Raw genomic sequence first — 21,958 nt, 5'->3', positions numbered from 1 at the left:
TACAGGAAGTCTGGCTTTTGTTCATTCCTTGTTAAATGTACATTGCAAGTCATATTTTAAAACTCTTAGTGAAGATAGTTTGGAAATATTCCCATGTTTTAAATACTACTAAGACAAAGCACAAGTCTGAAGTATAGCTATGTGGACCTGTCAGTGCAGTACTGCTATTGAGTCATGCATTAAGCTGTGAAAGTTGTAGCCATCAATAACCTTGGCAAAGCGTTTCCCAGTACTGGATATTTTGTGTTTGTAATTACCATTTCTGACCTCATCCTGCAAACATGCAAGTATTTGCATACTCTTGTATTTATTGGTATTGAATGTGGTCAGTCTGCTGAGCTGAGAGATGCATGCACTCAGGTACTCAGAGAATTAGGATTTCGGGGGCACAAAATGGAGGATGCACCATATATAAGCAACTGGCAATTATAGTCACTTGTTAAAATAGTTTACAGTGGCCTGTGAGGCACAAGAAGGAACATAGCACAACTTTAAATAAGTATAAAATTTTAGATTGTGTATCCTATATTTTGCTGACACATGAAACTTCCACAATTATTTATGCCACATGTGAATTGCCTCTAATAAAAAAAAAATTAAATCCTGGAAAAATTCAATCTTCCTTCCAAATAAAACTATTCCCTATTTTCTTTCTCTTAGCCTATGAGATTGTACTTTCATTTCATGTCACAATGTTCTGTGACTAAAGTTATGAATCTTTATGAAAAAATGGACCAGTATATCAAATTAAATAGAATGTATGCCCCAGGGAATATTATCCTGGAGTACTTGTCGATGGCATGGGTGTCGATGCGCATGCTGACGTATCTCTGGTTTTTCCTCCTGGCCGAGCCCCTCTCTGAGCCCAGTGCCAGCTGCACCATCATCCGCTCCTGCTTGTCCCCATCCTCGGACATGAAGTGCCCCAGCTCGTTCACGTCCCCGTCGTTGTAGCTGCCGTCCACCATCATGGCCCGGGGCTGAGGTAGGCTGCATGCACAGGCAGGCTGTGGGCACAGATGGGGGCAGCAAGGGCTTGAGCTGTGTCCACACACTCACAGACACCCCTTTCCTCCTCCCATCCCATAGAGGTGGGGAAAGGCCTGGGGGATTCAGGCTGCTGGGATGCAAAATGGAGAACAAAACGGTGGAGCTGGGCAGGAGCTTTTTCCATCTCCACTTCCATGTCTGTGAGGCACAGGTACAGTCAGGGAGGGAGCAGGGCTGTCTGTGGAAAAGCTCCTTCGGTTTAGGCACAGGTACCAGGGTGCAAATAAAGGTTGGAACTGTGCCTTGTAGCTGAGAAAATCAGAGGAAGACACAGGGAAATCACAAGAAGGAATGAAGCCTGCCCCATTTGGGGCAGGAGGGAAACTCCCTTAGGCTGAAATTTTAGTTTAAATTTAATGTAACAAGGGCAGAGTGGGAAAATTGGGACCACTGTGTATAAGTTTAGACTGTGCACAGACAAAAGTGGGGGATATCTGTCACGTCATCTGAAACCCAAACCACAGAATCCAACTGATTCTATCCACAGGTTTTAATCTACAGTATTAAAAAAATATTTAAAGGTAAAATCCTAAGACCCATCCCATCTATACAGGCAGTGGAGGACTATACCTAAGTTAGCCCACGCAGACTCCAAGGAAAGAGCAGGGAGCTTGGGTGTGGGTTGTGTGTGCAAAATCTTTATAACTCACAATGCCCCACTGCTGGTGTCTTTTTGCACACACTGCATTTTCCCCAGGCAGCTGAGAGCTGCAGTTGCAAAGCTTTGAACATTCCCAGACTTTTGCCACACCTTTTCCCAGGGGCAATAAAATGACATTGGAGATAGAAAACCTCACCTTGTCCCGCAGTTTCCTCTCCTTCCGCTCTTGCACCGTTGTCAGGTAATTCACAGCCGCGTATTCCAGCACCGAGAGGAAGACAAACACAAAACTGACCCACAGGTAAATGTCCACAGCTTTGATGTAGGAAACACGAGGCATGGAGGCATTTACCCCAGTGATGATCGTGGACATGGTCAGTACGGTGGTTATTCCTGGGAATATCACCAGCAGAAGAGACCATAAGATGCTTTCAAGCCAGACTCTTCATCACAAATACAGCAGTTGTTACAATTTCCTAATATCTGAATTTACCTTGCAATATTTTTTTTTACTTTTGGGTAATGACTTTCACTGCCTGAGGAGGGTCCAGGCAGCCCTGATTTGTAATTGGACAAATATATCTTGTCCAGTTTTCTTGTCTATTTGGTGAGCACAGCTCTAATTCTGGTCTCAGGGTGTTGCTAGTCTGGCTCCTCACCACTCCCCCAGCCTCCCATCCCACGGCCAGGCAGCAGCACTTTGACCCTGTGCTGGCTGCACCCCATTCTAGGTTCAGGACAGTCCCTGGAGGGGTACAAGCACGTGGATTTGAACTCAATGATCCTTATGGGTCCCTTCCAACTCAAGATATTCTATGATTCTATGATTCTGAGTATCTCAGCTTCTAGTTTAACCCCCCCACAGCATGGACACAAGTAAAGCTGCTGCTTTTACTTGTTTCCCCTGTGTTTCCTGTATGCTGGATTTCTCCTGAGAAGTCCTGCTTCACGAGATGTCATAGAGTCCCCAGCCGACTCTCACACTTGGTCTGTGCCTTCACTGGAGCAAAATCAGGGAATAATGGTGCCCCACAAGGCAGTGATGTTACACATTACACCCTGGGCAAGCACAATGAGCAGAGAGCAAGGGCAGGAGCCCCTGTAGTTCAGCATTTCCCTGGCTGTGGGAGAGCCTCTCCATGGCCCTCTCATTTCAGGGGCTAATTATGTCACATTAGTGATTACTTTGGAAGTTGAAATTATGTATGTAAGCACAAAGGACTGAATTCACAGGAGTATTTAGGTGCCAAAAATACTGCTAAGGCAGCACCTACGTCTTCTAAAAACCCATGGCCCATACCCTTATGCTTCTTTTAGTGATGTCTTGAGGCAATGAGTGCTAAATTCAGACTTGAAAAACTGCTCTATTGCCATCTCTATTTTGTCTCTCTGTATTCTCTCCACTGAGGAATATGATTTTAAGAATAAATAAAATCCTGAGACATGTTGCCTAGAATAAGAGGAAGAAAGCCTGAGCTCAGAATCTGCAAAAAAACAAACAGCACTTTGCTGAGGGCAAAGCAGCCACTTTAGAAGAAGATTTATGTCCATATCACAGTTCTGCTCCTATGGTGACTCCTGTAACATATGGCTTCATCTCTCAAAAAGATGCTGCAAAAAGGGAAGCTGAATCCCTCACACTGCAGTGCAAACCCATTTAAAAAGTTAAACAGCATGGCACAGTTCAGCTGTTACCTCCACCCTCCCTCCTCTAGCAAAACTCAATATCAACTGAAATTTTGTCCGGGCTACTGATACTGATTTTCACCTTCTCGCTCACTGAAGTCTCTGAAGGATACTGACACCTTGGCTGTACACGTGCCCTGTCTCTGTTTGGTGCAATAAAAGCAGAGTGGGATGTTTGCTCTCTGATTCATTCCAGGTGCATCTCGTGCAAACAGGGAAAGCAATTCTCTTGGCACAAGGAGAGTTTGCTCCATGGGGGGACACATGCCCTGTCCCTGGGGCATAGCTGATTTCTGTGCCTCCAGGCAACGCAGGGGCAGAGCATGGCACCAGGGATTTTACCCTGGTGGTCAAGGCTTTGTCTCTTAGGTCTGCTGACTACAAGATTGTTTTTACCTAACGGGACTCTGGCAGGAACTGCTCGTCGGTCGATCCAGAAGGACACCCAGGACAACATGACCATGAGAGTGGCAGGGAAGTAGGTCTGGAGCAGGAAGAAGAAGATGTGTCGGCGTAACGTGAAGTTTATATAGAGGCGATTGTACCACCCTGTGAAACAGAGGGAGTGAAAAAGAGGAGTTACACCAACAACAGACTGCTTTCAGATAGGGTGATGCTGCACCAGGGGAAAAGTGACTACTTTTCTTTTCTGAAAACATAGTTAATGGCTGCAGATGATTGCAATTTACAGAAAAACTCCTTACTGAACCAACTATCAAAGTCAAACCATCTCTTGGGCTGACAAATTCCAGAAAATAAAGCCTATCAATCAGAGAGTTTAATTCAAGTGAAGACTTGGTGTGACCTTGAAGAGGGATTGTCTTTCCAGTCTACATGACCATTAAGGTGGAAGTGTGTGGCAGGGACAGCCAACTTGGTATAGAAGAGTGGCAGGTCTGATGGGATACAGAGAGAACCCCCAGTGGACAATCCTCCATGGCCAAGGGCAAGAGAGACAGTTTTCACCTTTCTTCCCCCAGCTCTGGAAGGTGCTCTGGTTGCCCACCTGTGCTGCTGTAAAAGGCAAGCTTTGTGGTGGTGTGAAACTCCTGAATCAGGAACTGGGACAGTGATATCCTCTCATCTGTTTTTAGGGAATCATTCCCATTCTTCCAGTAGAGCATAAGGTCATCTTCAGTGTAGGCATCTAGGGAAGCAGAGCAAATTCAGGATAGTGCACTAAGACAGTTGCTATCACTCCCACAGTCCAGGGCTTACCCACAGAGCTCCCAGCTGAAAAGGTCAAATTCCCAAATGCCACCCACCTAGGTGGTGGGTATGGCTGTGGCAAGGAGTGGACTAGCTCACGGTCACAGCCCTCAGGCCTGATGCCTGGTACATTTTGTTAACCCTCCTGTTTCTCTAATCATAGTTTCACACACATAATATGTGTATCAAGTAATCCACTGTATCAGAACTCGAACAATTCTTTCCTGTAAACATCCTAAAATAGAAGCAAAGAAAGGGAGCCTTAGCAGAAAGAACCTGCTTGGGGTGATGAGAGGAACAATCAGAGGAACAATCTGAACAAACAATGGTCTGAGGCATGCAGGAGGAAAAACTCTTGGAGAAAAAGATTTCTGCCTATGATATACACATGAACATTACTTTGTTTTCTAATACATGGGGAACTAACAGTAATGTTAATCCTTTCAGATGGGTTTAGTAGCGGGTCTTTTCACACAGGGAGAAAAAAATTGCATATAAATGTATTAAAACAGAATTAAGATTGTAATTTCTTATGGCAAGCTTAAGAAGGAGAAGAAAATAACTCAAAAAAACCAAAATTTCAAAATGTTGCTATGTGAAACCTGGGCAATTCATATGTGCATCATACATGGGACAAAAGGCATAAGCTGGCTTTATCTCAAATAGGCAACTAATGTCACTACCCCATCGTGGTTTCCACACCATGGATGAGCAGATGTTGCCCGTGAAGGACGTATGGCCATTTATCCATCTGTTTGAGGGCACCTGGGCAAACAGGTGCTGTTGGAGACTGTTGACCTGCGGGCAAGTGGCCCAGGGGCTTTGGGGGTGGGGTGGCAGTGGGGCAGCCTGGGCCCCACTGGGCATTCAGGGTCGCTGGCAAGAGAGTGCTCACAGCTGGTTTTTAAAAACACTTGTTGCAAACACCATCTAATTCTAGTGAAAAAATACAGGCAGGGAGCTTTTCTCAGCGTTGAAGTCTGATGACTTTGGTTAGAGCTTCCATGAATGTAGCAGCAGTTTAATTATTGGTATAATTAATTATTGATATAATAATTATTGGTATAAAACAGTTTGGGTGCCCATGGGGTGCCCTTGGCTCCCCAGTACCTCCACTTTACTTACAGCTTTCAATCTCCAGGGAACATGTCTGCGTGTCCAGGGGAAAGCGACTAAAATCCATGTTGCACATTGCTGTTACTGTAACTCTAGGAATAATAAAAATCACTCAATTAAAAACTTGTCTTCTTATGGGACTGTAAAATAGTAAAGCTGTGAGTTTGGTCTTTTATTAAACAACAACAGCCAGTACCATTCAACTGAAAATAAATTCCTTCCATTCAGCTAAAGCCATTCCACTTTAGTTAAAGTAATTTCTTCCTCTCAGCAAGCTACTGTTAAAAAAGGTGACTAGAAAGTTAGGCCATTACAAATTGCAACTTGATGACAGAAATATTGGAGAAGAAAATGAGAAAGGGCAAAAAGGACACTTCCCCCCTGACAATCAGCAAACACATCTCTGCAGACATCTGTTCTTTAAACATAGGCTTTGTACGATAAAATAATTTGCATTTATCCAAGCCATCGTAGTTGCAACCCATGACAGATGCAGGCAATTTCCTTGCACACCATGAATTTCCAGCTGCTCAGTGGAAACTCGGTGATCACACATGGGAATCAGCCACCAGAGGGCACAGGGCTGGAGCTGGAATGCAAATGACCACCGAAATTCTCTGGTCCATCCGTCAAAATCTCCGGCTTTGCTATGGTCTGATTATTACATTTTTAATAGCATAATTTGGTGTTTGAACCAGAGGAAACCATAAATCTCGATTCAACTGGTTTGGACTCCAGAGAAGTAAATGAAAATAAAAGTATAAATTATATTGGGGAAAGAATTAATAAGTTATGGAAGGGTCAGTGGTAGAGAGACATCATACAGTGATAAAAACACAATGCAATCCCTTATATTAGTAGTCCTTCAACACGAGTGGGTTCTGTCTGATGTTGCTTTCCTGTCTGGATTTAGCCTTTGAGTGAAAGCGCTTGGCTCAGCTGGAAGTTTAGGTGCCAGTGAGGTCTGTGGTGGTTTCCAAGATGGGAAAACAATGTCTGGCAAAGAACCCTAAAAAGGCAGACACCAAGGAAAAATACAATCTGCAGACAAAGGCATTCAGCAAGGCAGAGAGGCAGCAGTGACCTGTCAGGGAGCCTTTGTCCTTCCCCAGCATTCACGAAGCATTGCAACCTGCACTCGCTGCTGAATAAAACACTGAAACTCAGCCAATTTGCTATTGAAGTCTTTCACCACCACTTTGTACTGGGCAATTGTTTAAGCACAAGGCTGTGCAGGATCTGAGTTTGATGTCCTCATGTTCCCATCTTCTTTAGATAACCATAAATGCTTGCATTGCAGGTGATTGGCAGCTAGATGAGTGTGTAGGCATGCATGCTATAGCTGAAAAATATGTTATATTCTTGTCCCTTTTTATTGTACTCAGGGCCTGACCAAACTTTGCAAAGGCCTAAAGAATACCTGAACCTTGTCTAATCTGCTGAGTGAAGAAAAAGCTTTGATAAAGAGAAGGTAATATTTAGGCTATGAATTCAAATGAACTGTAAGATAAAAATATCAAAGAACAAAAGAATTCTTGTCAAACTGATGTCCCCTAGGGAATCAAGAATTTCTTTGCTTGACTTTTTTTGTAGAATCATAAAACACCTTGGCAGGCTGAGAAGTTACTGCCTCACCTTGTGGCAGGCTCAGCTTCACCTCTGCTGCTACCAACATTCCCTAAAGACCTCCACAGCCTTCACAACCAGTGTATTCTGCAACTTTCTCACTAGTTAAATCTATGAGTCTTGCTGATACTGACCTCCTATCAGCCAGGTTTTCCTTCTTTTTGTCCTTCAGAATATATTATCTATCATCTGATGCTTTGTTTATTTATCAGGTATTTTGTTATTTCATTGCTGTGGAGGTGATGTTGACATTCTTGCATAGAATATTGTACAGAAATTTCCTTTCAAATAGGTTTTTATGGGTCCTTTGGCAGTACTTGTTTTCTAACTGGATGGAGCTGCAGCCAAGTAACACAGAAGAACAGATTTTATATTTCTTTAGAGATTGCTAAATTGATGGTCTGGGATAGAATTGATTTTCTTTTCACAGTAGCTAGTGTGGGAATACATCTTGGATTTGTCAAGAAAACAGTGTTAATAACACAAGGATATTTTTATCAATGCTGAGCAGGGCTTCCACAGCACCAAGGCCTTTTCTGCATCTCACACCACCCTAACGGGGAAGAGGCTGAGGGTGCACAGGAAGTTTGGAGGGGACAGCTGATCCCAGCTGACCAAAAGGACATTCCACAGCTTATGTCGTCATGCTTAGTATATGAAGTGGGGGAAGAAGGAAGGGGTGGAAGTTTGGAATAAAGGCATTTGTGTTCCCAAGTGGCCATTACGTGTGATGGAGCCCTGCTTTTCTGGGGCTGGCTGAACACCTGCCTGCCCTTGGGAAGTGCTGAATCAATTTCTCAATTTGCTTTGCCTGTGCATGGGGCTTTTGCTTTACCTAATTATCTGCCTTTATCTCAGCCCACGAGGTTTTTTGTCTTTTACTGTTCCATTTCTCCCTCCCACCAGGATGGAGTGAGCCAGCAGCTACACGGGGCTTAGTTGCCATCTGGGGTTAAAGCATGACACAGATGCTCCTCACTTAGCATCTCCAAGCATGAAAGTGTTACTTATCAGAAATTTAAAAATTCCAGTTTAATAACACTCAGACTTATGTCAACTGATGAACTATTTGGAAAATAAGGGAGAAAGCCAGGGCTGGGACCACCCCTCAAGCCAGAGGACAAAGCAATGTTTACCAAAAATGTCTCCTGCAAAGAGCTTCCATGGATTTCACATGAAAATGAGCAAAAAGCAGGAAGAGCCCAACCAAGTGTTTGGGTTGCTCTAACAACACACAGGAGTCACCAAGAGCTATATACCTTTGCTCTGAAGCTTCTCACTTCATGTGCTGAAGGAGGTTTCCTCTGGTTTTTTGCTTATTATAAAGTGGCACTCAGTATAATTCATACTTCTTCAATACTGCTTTCAAGAACAGAAACTGCAGATTTTGCTAAGCCCAGAGACTTTGCTGTGTAGTGAAGTGGATAACTATAGCTGCCCTGGACTTCTCTTTATTACCAGACACTGCCCTTTCATTTAGAATGTGCCCTGCCACTTCAGCAGTGCCCCGTGGGGATTGCAGCCTGCTAGCTCTGGCTGAGCTGCTCTGAGGGACTGCCACGTCTGACTGCAGCTTCCCAGCGGGGACAGGGACTAGCCATGCTCACAAAATGAAGAGACAGTGATGGAACCAACAATGCTGGCACAGAAACTGGCTTTCTGCAACAGGCACTTAAATGTACTCATACAGGCATTTAGATGTCTCTGGATAGCCAGCATATTCATTCTTTTTATGCCTTTTTTTTTGTATGAAGTCATGCAAAAACATAATACAGGAATCAATTAAAGCACTTTCTCTTTCCACTAATAGCTTGCATTGAGGGAATGCAGTTTTACCTGAGGCTATAAAGTACCTTCCCATCTGGCTGGACCCGCAGCATGACATTGTCTGTGGTGGTGTCGTGGATGAAGGAACGCTTGGAGTGCACGAAGAACATGTCGGGGACCCAGATCTTCTTCACCAGTCTGCCATCAAAGGTCATGCTTTGGTTGTTGGTGCTGGGGAAGGACAGCCTCTCATCTTTCCAGTAGTGCCTCAGGTAAAGCGTCATGGTGAAGTCCTGCAGCAAAAAGGCTTCTGTCACTACTGACACCTTATCAGCACAGTAGGGATTGCTCCTCCCTGGGGCAAACCATGAAGTGTAAAACACCTTTCCTGAGGGCACATGCACTCCCCGGCTGCAAGGGGCATCACCTGCTGCAGCTTGTTTATTCATCAGGTCAGAGATTTACTGGGTTCAGCCACAACTCACTTCTCAGGCTTAAATTCAGTACAGAATGAATAACTCTGTCACTGATGTGTCTTCATTTAAAAAGCAAGTAATGATCTTGCTAAGCACCATGGCATTTTTCTAAAAAGCTGCATGAGTTAAAAAGTATTGACCCTAAAAATGTAAAATCATCTCCATTATTATTTTGCTAACAGTCAAAATCGACCCTGAATTTTTTTTTTAATCCAAGGCCATCTAGTGGTTTTCCCATATTGAAGAATGTTGCAACATGACATTAGAGGAGGAACAGGGGCAGTATTCAAAAGCCATGGGAACTAATTCAAAATCATAATGTTTGATTAAAAAAAAAAGAACGAGCTTGTTGCTTGGATTTTGTTTGGTTTGGGGTTTGTTTTGGGGTCTGGGTTTTTTCTTTAACTTCTAAGTCCTCAATGTTACCTCTTCCACTCTGCTTTTAAGACCCAAAACTTTCTAGGGGCCCTCTGGCCACCTTCACAAGCTCTCTCCTGAACCAGAACAGGTGAAAGCTCAGGATACTCATGGCTAGCTGTCAGGGTGCCAAGAGCACTGGAGTCAGGGAGTCAGCTGGAAGGGTCCCTAGTTCTGAGGAAAATGCTCACCCCTGAAGTCAGATGACTGCAGATATCCCAGCTCACACAAGAGCTGAAATAGCTGCAGTGAGAGGAGCCTGACATGTCACCAGTGTCTCTGCCAACCACCAGCTGTGCCTGGCTCAGGCATGGGAGGAGGTCCAATGCAGGCTCTTTATCCCTCTGTCTGTTAATTAGGAGCAGAGAGAATCTGGGCCTTCCTGTGAAACCTTCAGAGCTGTTTGATAGTTTTGTTGAAAAGTCAAAACATTTTCAAATATATTCTGCATTGGGGAGTGATTCTTTTCTCTTCCAAAGCAAAACCTGAATTACTGAGAGACTCTGTGGGTCATAGAATGTTTGGATTGGAAAAGTGACCTTAAAGACCATCTTGTTCCAATCCCTCTGCCATTGGCCGGCTATCTTCCACAAAACCAAATTGTTCAAAGCCCCCTCCAGCCTGATCTTGAATGGGATGGGGCATCCACAACTTCTCTGGGCAGTCTGTTTCAGCGCCTCGCCACACTCTGAGTAAAGGATTTCTTCCTTATAGCTGATCAAAACCTACCCTCTTTCAGTTTAAAGCCATTCCCCCTTTTCCTTGGGAGCTCTCTGGCCCCTGACTACCTCAGAACTTGTCCAAAATGGCTATGTCTGCAGCATATAAGTGCCTTAAAGCAAACACATTCATTGGTCTCCTCAGAGCTTTTAAGTGTGTTATCACTATTTAAGAAAATGTAGAAACCCAAATCCTTTGAGACAGTCTTGCAATGTTTTATCATTCTGTCCTAGAGAAAAGAAAATGACAGATTTCTTCCTTCTGCTTCAAGGACCATGAAATGGTAGCATGAGGTCAATAGAAGTAATTGCTGGCAGATTCAGATTGAATGTGAATCTACCTTTGGAGGCTGTGGAGTGTTTGTCCTCGGCAATATTCAAACCCCATGGACACAAACCCATGTAGCCTGCAGAGTTTTGGTCTCCAGAGGTCCCATCTGTGACTCTTACCATGTCCACCTCAGAAATGCTGTCCAGACTTTCAACTTGGACATCCACCCCAACAGGAATTGCAGGGCCTAGGGAAAAAACATAGGAGTTGACAAAGTACAAACCTAGTGAGACAAAGCAATCCTCTGATTTTACAATCTTACAGAGAGAAATAGATTCTCAGTCTTAAATAGAAACAACAGTAAGCCAACATAAAGTATAAATGATTGGAATTCACAACAAAAATCTCCTAATAACAATTAAAGTCAGTAATAAGACTGACCCATGAATAATTTTCTCTTTTTATTGTGTTATCCTACATGTGTTCCTTCAAGATTTAAAAGCAACTTTAATTGTTTTTAGCTCTAGTGCTTAGGCCCAGGACTGGCGAGACAGATTACTGGAAGAGGATCCATTCACAGAGACCCGTGGTGGCACAACTAAGGGAATGTGGGAGATTTTCCCTCACTTTTGCTCCCCTTGCAGGCTAACAACATCCATGAAATCTACTGTGTGCATTTGACTTTCACAAAACTCAGTGCTCAGCTGTGGAAAAGAAAGGGTGACAGGAGGGGATACATGGCAGGACACAGGCATGTGCCAGTGAGCCTGAGGCTCCTGAGGGGAAGGGTCCAGATGTGACCCCATGTAATAGGGATTCTGAACTTTTTTCCCTCCTCCAGGCTTTGACTAGTCTCTCACATACCTCTGGCAATTACAGTCCAGGAGAGCTGTCAAATAAAATAATGCTCACATTTGTGAACTGCTGTGAAACTGAAATGTTTTTAAATTAATTGAACATGCTGGTATTTGGCATATTGAGCATTTAGCGATAAAATCTTCTTTCATCAGAGTATATAATGGTATCCTGGATTTGAATGACCATCTGTCAGCCAGAAAGGGTAGATAAATTACAACATTCTCTAATCCGATGGGCTGAAAGAAAGCGTGTTCTCCATCCATTTCCCTGAAAGCTTCGGTTGCTCTAGCACACAGCCACAAAACTGTGAGCAAGCATTAACACAGTCAAAATAATTTATTTTGGGTTATAAATTAGGTAAATGTGGTACATCATTTGTTTATGCACATGTATGGCCATACTAAGACAAAAACTTAGAATTTCCCACACCATCCAGGTATAAACATAAGATGTGTTCGCAGATTTTTATCAGAGGAAAGTATCACTGAGCAACAGGAATAATACATTGCCCGTTAATCACATTTCCATGCCTTTGACTATGCTTTTTTCGCTCATCCAGAAGGCTATTTCACTGAACCTCCATTGCCCTGAGAGTGCCATGAATTCACAACCCAAAAGAATAGAAATTAGAGACAGAAGAGCCAATCTGCTTCCTCACTGCTGTAAATGTTACAGAATAAAGAAGTGACAGCGTAAAACAGGAACAGTGACAAATGTGCATGTTTCATACCTCCAAAACCTGGTCTCATGCTGAAGTCATGGTCATCTATTCGCAGCAGCTGCTCTGACTTCGTCAGGGGAGATTTGGTGATGTCAGGGCTTCGTTTTAAGATTGGGCTACCAGGAGGAGAGAAGCACAGCTATGAGCCCTGGGCAGTGCCTGTGAGAAGCACGCGCTCGTTTCACTCCATTTACTCCTCAGAACATCCACCCCTTAGAGCATGAGCCTGTGATTGTGGCAGTGGTTGGCAGAATGTCATTAAAAACTGATTCCTGCACTCAGCATGCAGTTTAGGCACCTGTGACAATTTTAGCACTGAGAAAACATTTGTTCAGTGGCTTTTTGTCCCTGTAAAATTCTCTCTGCATACAGCAGTTTGGAGACAGTCATTAAAATGTGTGGGCTGGAGGAACAATACGTGTGGATAAGTGGAGAGGAGGAGGCATTACTGACATTGAGTTATGATGGAGTGTGAGGCCAGGAATTAGGGAAACAATATATCAAATAAGCTACTGGCTGTTGCCCAGGAACAAAATGGAGACGGTCTGGGAAGCAGGCCAGGAGGCAGGCCATTCCCTAACTTGGGATAAAATTATTAGCTTCTGCCCCAGATTTCCATCAAGGATAAAAAGCAGCATTACAGGCCTGGGAGGTCTCTGAGCATTAAAGAGCCTGGGAGGGTAATTCCAGAAGCTATTGAAGCTGCACCGAATGCTGGACAGAGGAGGCTCTGGTTCCCTTCCACATCCAAAATGCAAACTGCTGTTCAGTGCCCCAGTGCTGTGGCTGGGATGGTGATGGCAGCAGGTCCTTGGTTGCTCTTTTGTAGGGGAAGCCTTTGCTGCCCTCAGAACCAGCCACCTGGGTGGCAGGAGGGCTCAAAAAAAGGAGGAAGGGTTTTGCTAGCTCTTGATTTTAGAAAAGGTGGCACACTCAGAGAGGCACTCATCTGAACATACGCAAAACAAGTAAGAAGTAAATTAAAGGAAAACAGGCTGACAAAGAAACTTGATGAGGGAAAAGTTCCTGAGATAAAGTTTCTCGTAAAGGAGACTGCTTAGCCAAGCTGGACTTCTCAAAAACTTGTTGAAAGTTGTACAAGAAGCCAATACAACAATCTCTTAACAGAGGCCAGCGGTGTTGACAGCGACTCCTCTCACAAATCCTTTATCCGGACTTCAAAGTATCTTAGAAAGATGCTTAGACTAAGTTCAATAACTGCTAAGAGGTTTGAGTTGTCTACTTCCATCAGTGAGTTTTAGTCATGAATTATCCCTCAGGCACTTTAAAAGCTGGCCCCTGCTTCTGCTTGAGGTTTAGTTCAGCCTCTGAAAGAGCTGTGAGTGTACATTAGGGAAGGTTTATGCCTGTCCAAGGCAGAGGCCAGGGGCAAAGCAAACCTTAGAGAGCAGGTGTGACAGTGCTCAGAAAGCAAACCTCAGAGAGCAGGTTTGACAGTGCTCAGAAAGGTGCTTTCTCCCTGCCAGTGGCAGTGGGAAGAACAAGTGGCATGATGGAGAGCCCATGGAAGGGTTCTTGGAGGGAAGGAATCCAGAAGGGATTCTTGGAGGGAAGGCACCCACTGACAGAGCACGGCAGCACAAACTGCGCATCAGCGCCACATGGAGCCTGAGGGGATGTGGCAGCTGGCCGTGGCCTCGCGCCCCAGCCTTGTGAGGGTGTCAGGCAGGGGGGCTTCCTCTGGGGCCCGCTGGACCCCGCTAATGGCATGGCTAACACCTACAGACAGCTGGTGAGGCAGAGTGGAAATTGTCCAGAGTAGAAATCCATTTTGATTTAGGTGAAATGTACGTCTTTGAGTTAAATCTGTAGCTTGCTGTTTAATCTGAATGCCAGTTCTTGCGAAGGGCCTGTGCTTGGAGAGACTGCTTCAGACGAAAGACAAGAGATAAGGGGAGAGGGGGGGAAGACGGAGCAGGGCAACCTGACCCAAGAGTTCTTTCTGATAAAGAAAAATTAGCAGCAAGTGTCATGCAAAATCAGTAAAATGAATATGTATGAATGTATTGTGAAATTGTATGCATACGTATTTGACAGAGATATAAAAGGGGATCTGGAGTTCCCAGAGGTACGTATGTCATTTTAGGAGAACGATTCCCCCAGCGCTGTAATAAACATACCAGCTTTACAACTTTCACAAAAGTTGTGAAGTTTGTTTGCTTCTGCAAATCACTGGCTTGTCTGAGTGCCCCCTCCCCAGCCCAGCCCAGCCGCGGCCGTGTGGCGGGCAGGCCCGGGCCAGCGGCGGCCTCCTGAAGGGCTCTGCTTACCTGCCCTGCTTGTGCGCCTCGCCGTGGGCTTCCCGTCGCTGCCGCTGCGGCCGGCTGCAGGAAACAACGGGAGAAGGGAGAGCTGAGACAGGTGGGCACGGGCAGGAGGGAGAGGATGTCAGGAGGGAGGCACCGGATCCCTGCAGCTTTACCTTCTGTCACATGTGAGAAATGGTGCTTACCTGTTTTTTGCAGCCTTCCACCAAAGGCCGGTGTCAAGCTGGGCATGGCAGAGGGTGGGGAGGGTAGGGATGCTCGGGCTCACAGTAGAGACAGGGCAAAAATGATTTTTATAAGGCAGGACGCCTCTGTTTTTGACTGTCTGGCAAAGCACCCAAGCAGGCAGCTCAGGTCCCACCTGCCCAGCCCTGGCTGGCAACACCAGGGGCTTTGGAGACAGCAGCTGCCATGGCCCCTTGGGGGCACAGCCATTACACCTGCAGACCAGAGTATGCTCACGAGAAGAAAAGATTTTCAAATTATTTTGGAGGGGGGGAGAAAAGAAAAAAACGGTGCAAATTGTTTCTGGCTTCATACCATCTCCCATCGGGCTGTCAAGAAAGGTCTTCTCAGGTCTTTGGCCAATATTTTATTTAATCATTAAAGGCAAGAATATTGCTTTTGGCCATGTAAGTGCTAGCTTGAGCAAAAGTACCATTTTAAACATTTAACAGTTCTAAGTCATCTTTAACTAAAAGTAAAAAAAAAAAAAAATAGCTTCTCTCTGTAATAAACACTAACTCAAATCAACTCTGCTAATGAGGCTTTTTGCGTATTAGCATACATTTCAAATCCTTGTAGAGACTTACAGTGGCAAAACTCTTCTTGCAGTAATGGTTGACAGCACCTGAGCCCCACTGTCCCTTTGGTGTGTGGTGGAGGAACCCCAGGCCTTGTGAGACAGTTCTTTTCTGGGCTGGGAACATTCCAAAAGCCAATAGTATGGGAGGGAAATTCATCCTGCTGCTGCCACAGAGAAGCAGACAGCCAGGTCAGGAATGGGCACATGGGTCTGTAGCATTGACTCACCCTGAAGTGAAGAACTGGAAGAGTAGGATTTTTTTTTCCAGGATTTACTCTGTGTTTCCCAGAGGAATTATAGGAATAAGTGCACAGGCAGATGAGTGTTTGGGGGAGTCTTTGGGCCATGCAACACCACTGCCATTAAAAGAAGCAGCTTCTGTGGCACTGCTTGGACCTGGGTATCACAAAGCAAAACACTTGCAAATGCAAAATGCACTTTCTGGAGCCTTCTGAGATACTCTGATATGTCTCACTGCTGCCTGCTTCTCATCTACTGGCTGTCAGGAAGTAATTTCTTGTGTTTTGGGGATAAGCAGATTCAGGCAACAAGCTGACCTATTTACATGACTTTAAGTGCCCTAGTAAACTCTTGGCTGTTCAGAAATAATGCTGGTATTTGAACAGGGATGAAGCAGGCCATGTTCTTGCAATTTCTAATTTTCATTTCCCTTGTAGGTCTTACCTAATGCTTCATGGTGGCTTTGTCCCTATTCCGCTTGTCAAGGGATAATTCAAGGCATGGCCATCAAGGATTTGTGGCCAACTCATCCCCATCCTCTGCACTAAGCAACCCTGGGTGCTTCCTTTTATTTCTTCCAGGTGTTCCTCTCTCTCCTCTAAAATTTATTTCCCTGCCATAGACAAGCATAAAATGTCCCCCATCCACTGCAGAGTACTGTGTTCATTTGATCTTTGGTTTGGGTATTTTGCTTCTTTTTGCCAGTCCTGTTCCCCTTGTCACAGCTCTGTGGCAGCAAAACATTTTTTCCTGTTACCCAGTTACTCCAATTTGAAGTCCCATTCTTTCTACTCAATAAATATCTCTTCTGTCCTGTTCCTGAGGAGTCCTCTGCTGGCTCAGGGATCAATGGCAGCTCCATCACGGGACCCCATTACCCTGCCTGTCTGGGCTGTGAATCAATGGAAAGCTGCTGTGGCTTCTGCTGTTGCTGGGTGTTTGTGGTTGACAGCCTCAGCCAGGAGATTCAGCCCAGTCATTGTGCACAGATTGCTCATCTCAACTGGCTGTGAGTGTCCCTCCTGCTTTCACTGGGATGACAGGCTCCTTAAAACTAAACAATCATTCCTGAGGTAAAATATAGTGAATAATGAACAACCCTTCCCCCCCCACAATGTTAATATTTATCTCCTAGCAGCTACAATGCCAAAAGGCATTTCATGTCTCATGAAGGTCACAGAGATGCTTTGTGAAAAAGCAACAACTGGAGCAGAGTGTCATTTACTTACAGTGCTCCCTGTGCATCGCTAGAGTAGCTCTTGGGCCCCTGATGGCAGCTGGGGTGATGCAAGCTCTTCAAAGTCATTGTTATTGCCCCAGATGTACCCACTGCTTCAAGGGATCTTGAGATGCCTCTGCCCCAAGGTCTGAGGCTTGCTGGGGCTGGGAGGCAATGATGTGGCTGAAGTGTAAGATAGCTGGGGAGGAAAATCAGCCAACCTAGATTTTGATCACTACTGCTACAGACACAAGGCAAAAGGCAGTTACCTTTTTTGAATTTTAAAGCATGATGTTTCCTATTGCTCTAATGGTCACTCTAACACAGCAAAAAGGGTTGCAGGTTTAGAGTTAACAGGGTCTGATTTTCAGAAGAAACAGTCCAACCCTGACATCTAAAGGTCCCAACAAGCATTTCCAAATGCCCAACTTCACAGGACACGTGCCAGAGGAATGTCAGGTCCACACTTACAATGTGCACCAGAAACCCCACAGTGTTCTTCATTCTTCATCTTGGAAATAAGAGGTTTTGGAAGCAACCAAAACAAATGTTTGAGAGGTCATTACCCATCACAGCATTTTAGTTTGCAATTACTTCTGCAACATACATTTCCCACCTATAATCTCACAGATCAGCCAATCCACAGACCTCCTTACCACTGATGGAAGGCAACGGGGAATATGAAACTTGTTGAGCCAGTTTCCAGCAGGACTTCTAATTGGAAAGTAAAGAAAGTGATGCAAGTCCCTCATGCCTGCCAGCCATGCCATGGCACTCAGCTCTGGGCCCCCCATCCCTGTGTGAGCAGGGTGGACAGCTTGTGCTGTGCCTCCCATCCTGCACCTGCTGTGCTGCACACATCTCATGCCATGATGGGCAGGGGAATGCCAGCACCCACGTTCTGCTTGGTCTTCCCATCAAATTACATCTGGGCAAGGCAGGAGAGGGCAGTAGAGGCAGCACAAGTTCCTGCAGGGAACAAAGTCTTGGCAGGATGAACATGGGATTGACAAAGGTGTATTGGTACTATAGAAATTTGTTAGAAGTGTAAAAATCTTATTAAATACCTGTTAAATGCCTACATATTTGGCTTTGATCTCCCTATTTTATGACCAGTTAGTGACTGGGGTTCATATGACATCAGCATCCTGTTAAAGGCCAAAACCAGACAGGAGAATGGTGGTTTAGGCAATAGGGGAGAAGCAAAAAGGAACTGGGTGTTGTAGGCACAAACATACAGAAGGTTCCTGCCGGGAAAAAGTAGGGCAGAGACAAAGAGAGCTGGGATCTGCAACAGCACCTGTGCTTTGGGTGAGACTGAGGAGAAAAGAGGCTGGATGGGCAGAGGTGGGGAGGGAAGATAAACATTGGGTAATGATAGAAGATACCAGAAGGAGCAGAGGAGAGAGGAGGCATCAGACTCAAACAGTGCCTCATCATTTTGTGGGATGACTCCTGGGGCAAAGAGAGCCTGGACAGTCCCTCATGAGTAGTGGTGTCCCCTCATCACAGAGTGGTGCTGGACAGAGATAATGTCCAGCTTCTAGAGACATGTGAGCCTTGCTGTGCTAAAGAACTTCCCAGTCTGTGTTCCAAAGGAAAAAAAGAGTGTTTGGAGTGGGGAGTTCACAGAAAGTTCCTCCATAGAATGCTTTATGACTTGCAAATGAATTGGGAAGGCTTCTCAGCAAGCAGGAGATGATGGTGGATAGGTGGTGCAGCAGGTCCAGGTGAAGACTGAGAAGTTGTCCAGAGCCCAAAGAGCTTACCAGGGGGAGAAAAAGTGAGGCAGCTAAATGGGAAGAAAAACCACCCAGCATCTGAGGGAGAAAAGAGCAAAATTGAAATGGGAGGAAGCTGCTTTTACCTGGTGACATGCACTTCACCAGACATGATCCATTGTGCAACCCATTAATTACCCAGAGATAATGTAGGATAGAAACCCACTAATTTGTACTCAAATTGAGAGACATGCAAAGCCATGAGCTGTAAACAAGACTCTAAGAACTGAGGAAAATTTATCATGACTCTTTTTTTGCATTTGTCAAGCCCTTATTTGTTTGTAATTATTTTGGACCATGTGTCCTTATGATTAGTAGGTTTAAAGATTGTGAAGAAAGGTGATACATTGCTATCATAATATATATTGTTAAATATATGAAAAGAAAGGGGGAAATAGCACTGTTTTTGGTCTTTACATTAGGAAGTCTGAGAAACTGTGAGATTCAGAGCTCCTCTACCATCTTTTTTTGAGTGATACAGAAAATTCAATGAGAACCCCATTTTAATCCATTATTACTTGAATACAGGTCGGTCTCAGAATCCAAAATAAGCAGGAGACATTCATACACACTTTAAAAGTTGCACTTCTTTTGGTCTTTGCCTGGACATGAACACTGACTAAAGAAAAAAAGGGAGCATACATACACATATTGATAACTCACAGAAAAGTTGCACCACGTGAGGTCTTGAGACTGAACCTGATATTGCAAAAGTGGAAGTGCCCCTATGTTGCAGCAATTGCATCCAGTGCATGGGTGTTTGTTGAGTTTTGTGTTACATATGTTGAAAGGAAGAGTTGGAGGAAGCAGAACGTCCATCCTGCCAGCTGGGAGGAGGGAGGCATGGTGCCAGGACTCAGCCAAGTAAAAAAGAGAAGCAGATGAAGGGAGGGGGAGAACTAATGAGGCAATGCAGAACATGCTGGAAGATTTCATGTCTGACCCAGTCTCAGAAGAAAAGCTGACTTGCAAGCACAGTGTAGATCAGGGAAGGGCATTTTAAGGAGTATTTAGATAGTTGGAGGTATTTAAGTCAGCAGAGGCTGATGACATTTCCCCAGGAGCACTGGGAGTACCAGCTGCTACAGGCTCTGAGCTGTAAGCCACCACCTCCAAGGCTTCCTCAGAGGTGGGCGATGCCCCTGGGAGAGCGTGAGGGTGAAAACAATACCTGGTTTTAAGAAGTGTACAAAAGAAGGAAGTTGGAGCTTTGAGATCCGAAAAGAAATTGTGACAAACTCAAGTGGTCCATTGGTTTGCCCTGCCCCCAACCCCAGGGAATAATGAGATTATGAAGATCAGTCAATGTGAATCTTTGCAATAATTGACGTCAAACCAGTCTAATGTCCTGTCTGATGGTGTAACTGGCTGCCTTAGTGTAAGCAGGAGGAAAAATAGATTTAAGTGAGGTTTTTAATATTTCGTTACTAAACAAGGGAAACAGGGTTAAGATAAAGCTGTGACTTTGAACATGTCTGAAGTACCATAGTTAGTGTGATGCCATTAATTTGCTGCTGCTGAGAGACCCTAAACAACATTTCACAGATTTCATCCTGGAAATAGCTGGTCAATGTTTTCAACAGCAGGACAGATGACAGAACTATAAAACTCAGGCATGAGGGCATGCTTGAAAGAGAAACAGGCATTTGGGGGTCTAGGGTCCCAATTCAAAGCCACAATGTGTTGGAGAAAAGGTCTGATGCCTATACGACAAACTGCAAGAAAAGATAGCATTAAGAACTGCGTGGAATATGGAGAAATAAATGTATAAATGATGAATGGGGAATAACTAGGCAAAAAAATTGAATTGTAATAGAATAGAACAGAAAAAGCATAATTGTAACAATTCTGCTGTTGGGGCAATGTTAAGAAATATTCATCTTGGCACAGGACCAGAGATAGATTGAACAGTAGCAAGTCAACAGGCTTTTACCCAGAAGAAAGCCAAGTAAGAAACTGTTGAAGCAATAGTCATTGGTGACACAGGACTGGAAGGTGACAGCTTTCAACTTCTTTGGGACTATAAAAAGCTACTGACTGTTCCAATGGACTAATTAGCTAGAAAGATAGCAAAAACCACCAAAAGTAGACACCAGATAAATATAGTATGTATTGAAGAAGAGTTTTCTTGAAGGATATTATGCCCTTTAGAACTATGGAAATATTTAGTTTGGAAAAGACCTTTAAAAATCATCAAGTCCAACCATCAACCTGGGACCACCACCATGTTCAGCATTAAACCATGTCCTCAAATGCCATATCCACATTTTTTGAACATTTCCAGAGATGGTGACTCCATTGCTTCCCTAGGAAGCCTGTTTCAATGCTTCACAACACTTCCCATGAAAATATTTTTCCTAAAATCTAATCTAAACCTCTCCTGGTGCAACTTGAGGCTGTTTCCTCTTGTCCTGTCACTTGTTACCTAAGAGAAGAGACTGGTGCCCACCTCACTACAACCTCCTTTCATGGAGTTGTTGCAAAATAATGGCCTTCTCTAAAAAGCTAGTGGCCTTGTAGACAAGAGTAATCAAGATCACACATTGTACCACAAATTCCAAAGGAATGTTCACAGGTTCTTCTTGTAAAGAAGTCAGAAGTCAGAAAGAGGTTCCCCACACGTGAATGGTTACAAAACATGAAACAGAGGAATTATGGAGAGTTTTTACCATGAAGAAAGTTTCCCAGTGTAGTCCCATGATACCTATGATAGGATCATTATTGTTCAATAGCTTTATAAATTATTTTGGATAAAAGAGTAATTACTGGAAACAATATTTACTGAGGATATGTAACTCTTCAAGGTAGTTAAAACCAGAGCTTTGGGTGGAGAATTGCAGCCGATTCTCATGACTTCAGAAAAATTCAGTGCTAGCAAATTCAGAAAAGTGTACATTGATTTCTACTTTGTATTTTTAATTTTTTCCATTTTGCTTTCAGAAATTAGTGATGGCCTCCAAACCAACTGTTACTGCTAAAGAAGTGTCATTGTGGTATTTCTGGGTAAACATCAGCTTAATAATGCACAGTGCCCAAGAGAACAAACAATGGTTCAGCATCACTGGGAACAGAGCAGCAAACCAGACAGAAGGCATTTCAGTGCTGTTA

At 44.2% G+C, this 21,958-nt stretch overlaps 1 protein-coding gene across 1 annotated transcript; it reads right to left on the bottom strand.

Moving 5' to 3' along the window:
- Nucleotides 1–719: 719 nt before the first annotated feature.
- LOC115902202 (gamma-aminobutyric acid receptor subunit rho-1) lies at nt 720–12,560 on the bottom strand. The gene is made up of 8 exons (XM_030945541.1): nt 12,527–12,560; nt 11,118–11,185; nt 9,125–9,348; nt 5,672–5,754; nt 4,344–4,484; nt 3,734–3,886; nt 1,848–2,044; nt 720–1,007 (listed from the first exon to the last, which is right to left on the bottom strand). Exons 1-8 carry the CDS (start codon nt 12,543–12,545, stop codon nt 720–722), a joined length of 1,173 nt encoding a protein of 390 aa, XP_030801401.1. The 5' UTR covers nt 12,546–12,560.
- Nucleotides 12,561–21,958: the final 9,398 nt, after the last annotated feature.

This window comes from Camarhynchus parvulus, chromosome 3 (assembly GCF_901933205.1).
Source record: "Camarhynchus parvulus chromosome 3, STF_HiC, whole genome shotgun sequence".
Taxonomy (NCBI): Eukaryota; Metazoa; Chordata; class Aves; order Passeriformes; family Thraupidae; genus Camarhynchus; species Camarhynchus parvulus.
The sequence above is the reverse complement of the archived record's forward strand: the minus strand, read 5'-3'. Positions and strand labels throughout refer to the sequence as shown.